This window comes from Hoplias malabaricus, chromosome 7 (genome assembly GCF_029633855.1).
Source record: "Hoplias malabaricus isolate fHopMal1 chromosome 7, fHopMal1.hap1, whole genome shotgun sequence".
NCBI classification, from domain to species: domain Eukaryota; kingdom Metazoa; phylum Chordata; class Actinopteri; order Characiformes; family Erythrinidae; genus Hoplias; species Hoplias malabaricus.
The window spans coordinates 6,554,292-6,566,020 of NC_089806.1; the positions used below are offsets into that span (position 1 = coordinate 6,554,292).

Sequence of the window (11,729 nt, forward strand, 5' to 3'; positions counted from 1 at the left end):
CCACACGTCCTAAAACAACAGTGCCACCTCGCAGTGGCTTGTTCGCCTGCTGACCACATTTGTGGATCAGGCTTAATTTGTATTTGGATCGGGTGAAATGCGAAAGGAAAACCTCAAAATCCAAAAACCCGCGAGAGGAAATGAGCAAATGCACGTCACAGAAAACACGTGAGTGACTTGGTCCACAAAAGTAGATTCAACATTTTACAAATACATTTTAAATTTGAGACTTGGATTTAACAAATATATACAATGTACGTTTAAACAAATGTATTTATCTTTTATTATGATATAGATGTGAAACCCAAACACACGTGTTTATGAATGTAACTGTATTTGTACAAATTGTAGACACAGATTGGGATGGATTCATTTGTGAACAGTGAAACATATTTGTGACTTGGGTTTAATTTTTGTATTAACATTTACGCATTTGTCAAGTATTTTGGACCTAGCTTTGCAGCTAGGAATGAGCCATCTGCTGATTTCCTAAAGACTGGGCCTGACCTTTAGGATGATAGACTACTGTTAAATAAGTTATGGGATTATAAGAGCCATTGATTTTAAGAATCTGGGGTGATTGCCCACAGAGTAGGTGGGGGTATTTATTTATAGTCATATCCCATGGTCCGAGGCAAGAGGAGATCTTCAGACCCATGTTTATGACTGCCCATCCTCCAAAACTGGTAGCTATGAAAATTCAGCATGAGGTTACGAAGAGTTTCAGATCCTATTTCACCCATCGGAGTTGAATTAATCCAAAATCATACAAATAATCTGCATATTACATCCTTACAGCACTACATTACCATGAAGAAAATTACGTTTCCACTGCCGTGATCTCCAGATCCAAAAATGTTAAACAATGCTATTTTTAATAAAATTGTTCTTTGAAAGTTAAAACTTAGTAACTAACAGAACAATATTAATGTCCCCTGTGTTCACGTGGCTTTCCTCTGTTACCTCAGAATTCTTTGCATGGTCAAAAACATAGTGGATTGACTACTCAATAGTGAGTGTGTGTGTTCTCCCTGTGTCCGTGTAGGTTTCCTCCGGGTGACTGTCTGTGAGGATTGTGGTGTGTTCTCCCTGTGTCTGTGTGGGTTTCCTCCGGGTGACTGTTTGTGAGGAGTGTGGTGTGTTCTCCCTGTGTCCAGGGTCTGTTCCCACCTTACGTCCAGTAATTCCAGACCCATCACGACCCGGAGCTGGATAAACAACTACAAATAATGAATGAATGAATATTAACACTTGGTCATTTCTGAAGCTCAAAGTTCCCCAGGTATCAGTATGACAATAACAGCAGGTATCCATCCATCCATCCATCCATCCATTATCTGTAACCGCTTATCCAATTCTAGGGTCGCGGGGGGTCCAGAGCAGCAGGTATCCAGCTCTTTCCTAATGTATTTATGAATATTTGAATCCAGATGTCTCAAGATACTCCCACATTAGGTGCAGTGGTCCTGCTTTGGTTCTGGGTGAAGGCACCGATGTTGTTTTAGAGAACTGTGTCGAGAAAAACTCTTGCCACACTCCGAACAGGAATAAGGTTTTTCTCCTGTGTGAGTGCGATGGTGACTTTGGACATTAGACAGATTACTAAAACTTTTCCCACACTCTGAACACTTATACGGTTTCTCTCCTGTGTGAACGCGCTGGTGCTTTTGGAGAAGGCTCTGGAAATGAAAACACTTCCCACACTCTGAGCACTCATATGGTTTCTCTCCTGTGTGAACGCGCTGGTGGTTTTGGAGAAGGCTCTGTAAATGAAAACACTTTCCACACTCAGAGCACTCATATGGTTTCTCTCCTGTGTGAACGCGCTGGTGGTTTTGGAGAAGGCTCTGTAAATGAAAACACTTTCCACACTCCGAGCACTGATATGACTTCTCTCCTGTGTGAAGGTGCCGGTGTTGATTTAGAGAACTATGATCATAAAAACTCTTCTCACACTCTGAGCAGTGATACGGTTTCTCTCCTGTGTGAAGGAGTTGGTGTCTTTGAACACTAGACAGTCTTTTAAAACTCTTCCCACACTCAGAGCAGTGATACGGTTTCTCTCCTGTGTGAATGCGCTGGTGTTTTTTGAGAAGACTTGGTCCATGAAAACCTTTCCCACACTCTGAGCACTGATACGGTTTCTCTCCTGTGTGAATGCGCTGGTGCACTTGGAGACGACTCTGTCCATGAAAACCTTTCCCACACACCGAGCACTGATGCGGTTTCTCTCCTGTGTGAATGCTCTGGTGTTCCTTTAGAGAACTGGGTTGAGAAAAACTCTTCCCACACTCTAAACAGGAATAAGGTTTCTCTCCTGTGTGAATGCGCTGGTGATTTTTTAGATGCCTCAGTTGAATAAAACTCTTCCCGCACTCTGAACAGGAAAAAGGTTTCTCTCCTGTGTGAGTGCGCTGGTGACTTTTTAAAGATCTCATTTCAACAAAACTCTTTCCACACTCCGAGCACTGATACGGTTTCTCTCCTCTGTGATAGAGTTGGTGTCTTTGGACACTAGGCAAACTATTAAAACTTTTCCCACACTCTGAGCACTGATACAGTTTCACACCTTTGTGAATGAGTTGGTGTCTTTGGAGATGAGGCAGACTATTAAAACCTTTTTCACACTCCGAGCACTGATATGGTTTCTCTCCTGTGTGAGTGTGCCGGTGAATTTTTAGAGACCTCATTTCAGTAAAACGTTTTCCACACTCTGAGCACTGATATGGTTTCTCTCCTGTGTGAGTAAATTTGTGTCTTTGGACACAAGACAATCTATTAAAACTTTTCCCACACTCTGAGCACTGAAACGGTTTCTCTCCTGTGTGAACGCTCTGGTGTTTTTGGAGGTGACCCTTTCGAAAAAAACTCTTCCCACACTCTGAGCACTGATGTGGTTTCTCTCCTGTGTGAACGCTCTGGTGTTTTTGGAGATTACTCTTTTGATTAAAACTCTTTTCACACAGTGAGCAGTCGAATGTTTTCTGTTTGTCTGTAGTTTTCTCTGTTGTTCCAGCAAGTGTATCACTGTGGAGAGTAGATGATGTTGTTTCTGGAGACATGGTGCTTCCACACTCTGTATTTTCACATGTAATCTCTCCTGATTTCCACATTGTGTTATATTCCTTTGGGTGAGTTTGTGGAAGATAGGCAGGAATGCCTTAGACACCAGGAGCAGGAGTTTTTCTTTTCTGGAAGTGAATAACGAAAAATTTTTTAAAATTAAACATCAAATTCAACAAAAGTTATAAAGTGGTAACAGTAGTAGACTGTGCTGCAAATATGACTTTGACACTACAGTGTTTTAAAAGCCCAGTGAACCCACAGGGTGGGGGTGGGTGGAAGTGTAAACACTGGACTGTGCCTGAATTATTTCACCTGAGGGGAGAGGATCTACTTCTACCTCAGATGGACAGTTTTAATGTGTGACTACATTCCAGAAAATACAGAGACCTGTCACTGGACGGCTGCAGGTTGGGGATATTTCTCATGTGTCACATTAAACTGATCAGAATAGTCGTGTTCTTAGTGTAATCAACAAGAATAATCAATAACTAAATGGTCCAAATTGCAAAATAGTTTGTCTGAGTCCAAGGAATCAGGGTAAAAAAATGTCGTCTCTACGCCTCACAGTTTAGGAGATATTGACCTAAACGCGTTTTGTTGCTCTATAGCGCCACCATTAGGCCAAGAAGTGTCATTTTTATTGGCTGAGTCATTTAAGGGGGTTCCCTATCAGTCTGCCAAGTGTGGTGTTTCTAGGCTTTACGGTTTATGCTCCACGTTGCGTTTTAGCCGAGAAAAAGAATAAGAAGAAGAAGAAGAAAAATTCGAGCAATTACAATATGGTCCTACACTACGTGTTAGGACCATAATAAGATAAAAAGGTACTCTAAGCTGGGGATAGTTAGCAGTAGAAAGGGTGTTTGCATATTTATAACTATTGTAGGAGCCTAACTACATTTATTATTATTATTGTTTTTGGGGATAAATACGCTTGTGAAAGACAAACTCACGAGAGCTCACAAGAAAGAGATTTGGTAGAAGGAGAGTTGGAGTGATAGGTGTTTGATCTCAAGCTTTTTTTTTTTATGGAATCTCTGTAAAATGCTGGATTTCTCTTCTGGTATCAATGATCCTTCAAGAGATGTAAATTGTTAAAAGCTTAAAGATCACTTCTGTGGATATTTTTCTCAAATCTTTTATTGTAGAAGTGGATTAAAAGACAAAAGGAGAGTGTTTAGAGCATCAAAAAAGGCTTTGTACTCAGTGAAAACATATATTAAAGTCAAAAACCTGCTCTGCATGGATTAAATTCTACAGTACTGTCATTTTTTTACTTAAAGTGGGGAAATTATACTAGTTATGGTATTATACTAGTTATGCTTCTTTCTGGCAAGAAGAAGGGAAGTGGACTGGTGATGTACATTAACAACAGATGTTGCAATCCCGGACATGTTACAGTGAAGGCGACTGTATGCTGTAAAGATGTGGAGTTATTGGCGGTCAGTGTCCGACCGTACTACATGCCGAGAGAATTCTCGCACGCCATTGTGGTGTGTGTTTATGTTCCGCCGCGTGCTCTTCCGGACAGAGCGTGTGACGTCATCTACTCAACAATCACTAGGCTGCAAACTCAACACACTGATGCCTTTTTTGCGATCTCGGGCGACTTCAATCACATAACATTGGACTCCACTCTCACGAATTTCTACCAGTTTGTCAACTGCCCTACTAGAAAAAACAGAACAATAGACCTCATGTATGCAAAGTTGAGGGATGCATACAGTGCCACGCCCCTCCCCCCGCTGGGGACGTCAGACCACAACCTCATTCATCTACAGCCAGTGTACAAGCCCAAAGTACAGAGGCTACCAGCCACCACACGCACCTTCAGGAAATGGACACCTGAAGCAGGTGAGGCTTCGGATCCACAGACTGGAGCATGTTACAGAGTGGTGAGGACCTAAAGGAGGTCACACATTGCACTACTGACTACCTGAACTTCTGTATGGACATTGTTGTTCCCAAGAGAACTGTACGCTGCTTTCCCAACAACAAGCCTTGGATAACCAGCAATGTCAAGGCCCTTCTCAATAGGAAGAAAATGGAGTTTAGAGAGGGAGACATGGCAGAGCTGAGCTCAGACTTAAGTTCTTAAGCATACAGAATTCAAAGTCAAGCTGAGAAGGAAGGTGGAACAGAAACTGCAGGAGAACAACATGAGGGAGGTTTGGGATGGTATGAAGACCATCACTGGCCTCAAGAAGAGCAGCAGTTCTGTGGAGGGGGATCTGGACATGGCGAATCAGCTGAACCAGTTCTACTGCAGGTTTGACCGCCCTGATCCTGATCCAACTCCAATGACAGTGGTATGCCAACCACCACTTGCTGACTCAGACATTGCTCTTGTGTGCATGCCTGACCAACCAACACCTCCTACATCACACTCTGGGTGACCCCCATTACAGGCTATCACACCCCTCCCCCACATGGTGTTAGCGGCTGCAGTCAAAAGCCATCAGTCTCCAGCCATCCAACTTCCCCCCTTCCCCCCATCGTCATGGCTGACCAGGTCAGAGGACAGCTGAGGAGACTGCGACATGGTAAGGCTGCCGGGCCGGACAGACTGTGTCCAAGGCTGCTCAAGGCCTGTGCTGCTGAACTGGGAGAGCCACTGAAGCACATCTTCAACCCGAGTCTCCATCTCGGACGAGTTCCAACACTGTGGAAGACATATCTCACCCTTGTCCCCAAGAAGCCACACCCAAGTGAGCTTAATAACTACAGGTCTGTGGCTCTAACATCACATGTGATGAAGACAATGGAGAGACTGGTCTTATGCATACTGAGACCCCAGGTAAGCCATGCACTGGACCCACTACAGTTCGCATACCAGGAGAAAGTGGGCGTGGATGATGCCATCACTTATCTCCTACACAGGACACATTCACACCTGGACAAGGGGAACAGTGCTGTGAGAATCATGTTCTTTGACTTCTCAAGCGCTTTCAACACCATCCAACCTCTCAGACTGGAAAACAAGCTCCAACAGATGGGTGTGGACGCTCACCTGGTAACCTGGATTACAGATTATCTGTTAGAGGGGCCACAGTACGTGAGACTGAAGAACTGTCTCTCCGACACTGTGATTTGCAGCACAGGAGCTCCACAGGGAACTGTGCTCTCCCCAGTCCTGTTCACCCTGTACACATCTGACTTCTGCTACAACACTGAATTGTGCCACATGCAGAAGTCCTCTGATGGTACTGCGATTGTGGGGTGTATCAGGAATGAGCAGGAGGAGGAGTACAGGAGCCTGGTGGAGGTCTTGTGAAATGGTGCAAACTGAACCACCTCCAACTGAACACTTCAAAGACCAAGGAGATGGTGGTGGACTTCCGCAGGTCAAAGCCTGTCCTGCTACCAGTCACCATTGCTGGGGTGGATGTGGAGGTGGTGCACACCTATAAGTATCTGGGCTTACACCGAGAAAATAAACTGGACTGGTCAGCCAACACTGAAGCACTCTACAAGAAAGGGCAGAGCATGCTGTACGTCCTGAGGAGGTTGGGGTCCTTCAATGTCTGCAGTAAGCTCCTCAGGATGTTTTACCAGACTGTTGTTGCCAGTGTCCTCTTTAATGCTGTGGTATGCTGGGGAGAAAGTATAAAGAAGAGGGACACTGGGCGACTAGACAGGCTGGTTAAGAAAGCTAGCTTTGTAGTGGGGGCTGAACTGGAGTGCATCACTTCCATATCAGACAAGAGGACCCTGAACAAACTGATTAGCATCTTGAACAATGAGTGTCATCCACTCCACAGTATCATAATTAAACAGAAGAGCTTGATCAGCTGGAGACTTCGCTCACTGCTAGACAGAGGAAGTCATTTGTCCCCAGGGCTATTGAGCTTGACTTCTCGGCATAGTCTTGTCTGCCCATCCACCACCTCCATATTGTACATGTGCACCTAACTGGACAAGAGACAAGTCAACCAACTCATCAACCTCATGTGTACTTTAACCTGACAGCTACAATAGGTTTATACTTAATACAGGATCATTGCACTGAACTGCCTTGCACTATTTATTTATTTTACTATATTTATTTCTAATTCCAAACCTCAGTCTATACTGATATTGCACATTCCATACCCAACTTTTAAACTATATACTGCACTCAAGAGATCATCCTCAGCTGCTCACGGTATCACAGATTCTTGCCGACTGTGTTTGATCATTCTTAAGCACACTATGTTAAGTTTTTGGTATTTGATTTTTTTATATTTTGATATATGACTCAGCCTATAGTATTTTTAAGCATTCTATGTTGATTTTGATATTTGTTTTAGGTTATAAAGTATTTTTAGCATTTAGTATTTTAGTTATCATGTTCTATCTTCTACTGTCTCTTATGCACAGTGGAATGTTTTTCTTTATAGTAGTCCATTGCTGTTAGTGCTTCTTGTATGTGATGTCTGTAAGCTGTAAGAGGTATATTTATCAGAAGGCCTCGTAAGGCAGTATTAAGAAATGTTCAGTGTTTTTTTATGTTCAGCCATATGCTCTATGTCTGTGCGCTACAGAGAGGGATGTTTAGGATGAGCTGTCAGTGAGAGCAGGAAACTATCAATTTTACACCCTCCCTTAAGAACATGCAAATGTAAACTATCCTCTATGTTTGCCTTATTTGGAAAGGTAAGGACTATATACACGAGGGATCCGAGCCAGCCAAGAGAGAGAATCGGAGCTCTCAATTGAACACTACTCTCACGGGATCCTTAAGAACCCGTAAGACACTGTTTTGGTAAATAAAGATGTATTTACACTTTTAATCGTGTCTGCGGAGATTCTTTTCCATCACCTGTCTTCACAACACAGCAAAAGTTAACAAAACTACTGAGACCTTGAATTTCCCCTGGGGATCAATAAAGTATCTATCTATCTATCTATTATCAGAAACAGAGATTTACACAACGAGGACAAAAGTATGAGGACAGTCGACCACCCAACACTCCCAGCTAAGAGCTAGCATTATCCTCCTGAGCTGAGTGTGGAGCAGCTCCCACATTTCCCCCATTCTCCATCTTCCTTTTCAGAGAGAGAAAATGTGTCCCCCGTTTCTGTGAGAGTTCAAACCCAGTGTAAAAAGTGTGGAAAAGTCTTACACAGATATTTACCTTCAGTAAAACACCTCCTGATTTAGCTCCAGCTCACAGCTCTTCTTCTGCTCCTCACTCACACAGTCCCCGCCCACAGCACCGCCCCCTACGCTCTCATTAGCTACAGCTCCACATAACAGTGCTTTGATTGGCCCTCAGCACCACTACAATATAAAATTTATGTCCCCTCCAACAAGTAACAGGACCGACTGAGCCAGTCACGGTGTCAAACTGTAAGTCATAGTGATGGGAATTTCGGCTCTTTTTGGGGAGCCGGCTCTTTTGGCTCGGCTCTTCATAAAGAGCCGGCTCTTTCGGCTCCTAAATGGCTCTTTGTTTTATCACTTATTTCCACTGGTACAGAACAATATTACCTACATTTTACAAAACTATATGGACAAAATATTATTGTTCAATATTACAAAAAATTAATAGTGTTTCAATGGCCAATTGTTTTTATGGCTGTCTTGTAATAACTCACTGATTGCACTCACACATTCAATTGTATAAATAACTGGATTTTTATTTAAACACCTTAATAAAAAATCACTTGTAAACTCTGAAATATAGCCAATAGAACCCAAAAGGTAGGTATTACAAAATAATCATCCATTTCTGGGTAATAAAATAAACAAATACTCAGCAAAACAGCAGCATTCAACGGTAGTGATTAAAACAACCACAACTGTCAACAAACATTTAACTGATTTAACATTTTCCTCAGCTATTTTTTGGAAGGCAGATTGGCATTCAGGAAAACCAAGTGTCTCAGCTCGGAGGGTTGGAGGGTTGGAGCTTGCTTGTTGTTCTCTGATTGGTTGAATGACAAGCCTTAGAAAAAAATGGCTCGGTCTTAGACGGGAACCGGCTCTCATCGTTCACTTACAAGAGCCGGCTCTTTGAACCGGTTCGTTCGAGACCGACACATCACTAGTAAGTCATTTAAGGAATAAATCTCATCTGATTCACTCGTGGGCGGCACGGTGGCGCAACAGGTAGATGTCGCAGTCACACAGCTCCAGGGGCCTGGAGGTTGTGGGTTCATTTCCCGCTCCGGGTGACTGTCTGTGAGGAGTTGGTGTGTTCTCCCCGTGTCCGCGTGGGTTTCCTCCGGGTGACTGTCTGTGAGGAGTGTGGTGTGTTCTCCCCGTGTCCGCGTGGGTTTCCTCCGGGTGACTGTCTGTGAGGAGTGTGGTGTGTTCTCCCTGTGTCTGTGTGGGTTTCCTCCGGGTGACTGTCTGTGAGGAGTGTGGTGTGTTCTCCCTGTGTCTGTGTGGGTTTCCTCCGGGTGCTCCGGTTTCCTCCCACAGTCCAAAAACACACGTTGCAGGTGGATTGACGACTCGAAAGTGTCCGTAGGTGTGAATGTCTTTGTGTCTGGGTTGCCCTGTGAAGGACTGGCGTCCCCTCCAGGGTGTATTCCCGCCTTGCGCCCAATGATTCCAGATAGGCTCTGGACCCCCCGCAACCCTAAATTGGATAAGCGGTTACAGATAATGGATGGATATTCATGTGTACATACATTCCTTTATATGCCTAAGGTATGTGGGAAAAAATATGTTCCCCTTCTGTTCTATGTATTCTATATTCTATGGTCTGAGTGTCAACAGTTCCTCTTGGGTTCTTGATTTTAAGCTTAATTAAATACTCTGAGCAAATAGCAGTTGTCAATTTCATGTTTTTGCTGGATGTCCACCAAAGCTGTGAGCAACATCACTTCATATTAATATTAATAATTGATAGGACATATGTTTAACCATCTGGAGTCTGCACTCCTAGCTGTGTTAATCATAAAAATTCAGAGAATAACATGTTTTTTGCTGCAATGCATTTAATTAACATTTCTGTAAATGTTTACTCTTTATTTGAAATAGAATATTTTACCTGTAAAATATTTATAACATTTAAATCCAATGTAAAAACTTTGAAACTATAATAGGTGGATTATATATAAAATATATTTTACCTATAAGAATGATCTAAAATCAGTGTAAACTTTTAATAAGGAACAACAAGCTACAAACAGGCGGCACGGTGGCGCAGCAGGTAGGTGTCGCAGTCACACAGCTCCAGGGACCTGGAGGTTGTGGGTTTGATTCCCGCTCCGGGTGACTGTCTGTGAGGAGTGTGGTGTGTTCTCCCTGTGTCTGCATGGGTTTCCTCCGGGTGACTGTCTGTGAGGAGTGTGGTGTGTTCTCCCTGTGTCTGCGTGGGTTTCCTCCGGGTGACTGTCTGTGAGGAGTGTGGTGTGTTCTCCCCGTGTCCGCGTGGGTTTCCTCTGGGTGACTGTCTGTGAGGAGTTGGTGTGTTCTCTCTGTGTCCGCGTGGGTTTCCTCCGGGTGACTGTCTGTGAGGAGTGTGGTGTGTTCTCCCTGTGTCTGCGTGGGTTTCCTTTGGGTGACTGTCTGTGAGGAGTGTGGTGTGTTCTCTCTGTGTCTGCGTGGGTTTCCTCCGGGTGACTGTCTGTGAGGAGTGTGGTGTGTTCTCTCTGTGTCTGCGTGGGTTTCCTCCGGGTGACTGTCTGTGAGGAGTGTGGTGTGTTCTCCCTGTGTCTGCGTGGGTTTCCTTTGGGTGACTGTCTGTGAGGAGTGTGGTGTGTTCTCTCTGTGTCCGCGTGGGTTTCCTCCGGGTGACTGTCTGTGAGGAGTGTGGTGTGTTCTCTCTGTGTCTGTGTGGGTTTCCTCCGGGTGACGTTGGCAGGTTGATTGGTGACTCAAAAAAAAGTGTCCGTAGGTGTGAGTGAATGTGTGTGTTTGTGTGTTGCCCTGTGAAGGACTGGCGCCCCCTCCAGGGTGTGTTCCCGCCTTGCGCCCAATGATTCCAGGTAGGCTCTGGACCCACCGCGACCCTGAATGGGATAAGGGTTACAGATAATGAATGAAAAGCTACAAACATGTTTCATATCAAAACCATATATCCTCACATATAGTTATATAAGGTTTACCCAAAAGTTTTATAGTTTTCTTATAGGAGTCCCTTATATGTCATGATTTTTTTTCTTTTGTACAAATGTGGCCATAATCATACACAAAATAAATCTGACTTATAGGGAACATATATAACAACCTATTATGTTTTTATCTGATTTCAGTGAGAAAAACACTTGTGTCCCTTATAAGAAACAGTGATTTTTTTTAATATGGACAGTCTGTCTTTCAGAAATATCATTTTACTTAAACAGATCTTCTTCTTCTGACTGACAAAGTTACCTCTGCACTTGAAGACAATACATTTGCTTGTGGTATTTTTATAGACCTTGAAATGATTTTGATACCTTTAATGATCATAAATTTGCATTAATTTAGTTTTCATGATACAACGAATAACTTATTAGAAAGTCTTTTTCAAATAAAAGGCAGTTTGGCTCCATTAAGGCTTGTTATTCTAATAAACCTAGATTACCTTGTGGGGTCCCACAGGGATCTATTTTTGGACCAGTATTATTCTATATTTATATTAATGATTTGTCTTATATTTTAAATATTCTGTTTCCAATAATGTCTGCAGATTACACCACTCTATTTCTTTCACATTCAAATTTCCATTTCCTGATTAAGAACGTAAATT

At 43.2% G+C, this 11,729-nt stretch overlaps 1 protein-coding gene across 1 annotated transcript; it reads right to left on the reverse strand.

The window, feature by feature from the left end:
• Positions 1 to 234: 234 nt before the first annotated feature.
• LOC136702254 (zinc finger protein 420-like) lies at positions 235 to 8,316 on the reverse strand. Its single transcript, XM_066677227.1, has 2 exons — positions 8,181 to 8,316; positions 235 to 3,191 (listed from the first exon to the last, which is right to left on the reverse strand). Exon 2 carries the CDS (start codon positions 3,111 to 3,113, stop codon positions 1,452 to 1,454), a length of 1,662 nt encoding a protein of 553 aa, XP_066533324.1. The 5' UTR covers positions 3,114 to 3,191; positions 8,181 to 8,316; the 3' UTR covers positions 235 to 1,451.
• Positions 8,317 to 11,729: the final 3,413 nt, after the last annotated feature.

What these genes read in the sequence shown, in the direction of transcription:
- LOC136702254 (XM_066677227.1), bottom strand. Translation starts at nt 3,113, where the DNA reads ATGTGGAAATCAGGAGAGATTACATGTGAAAATACAGAGTGTGGAAGC.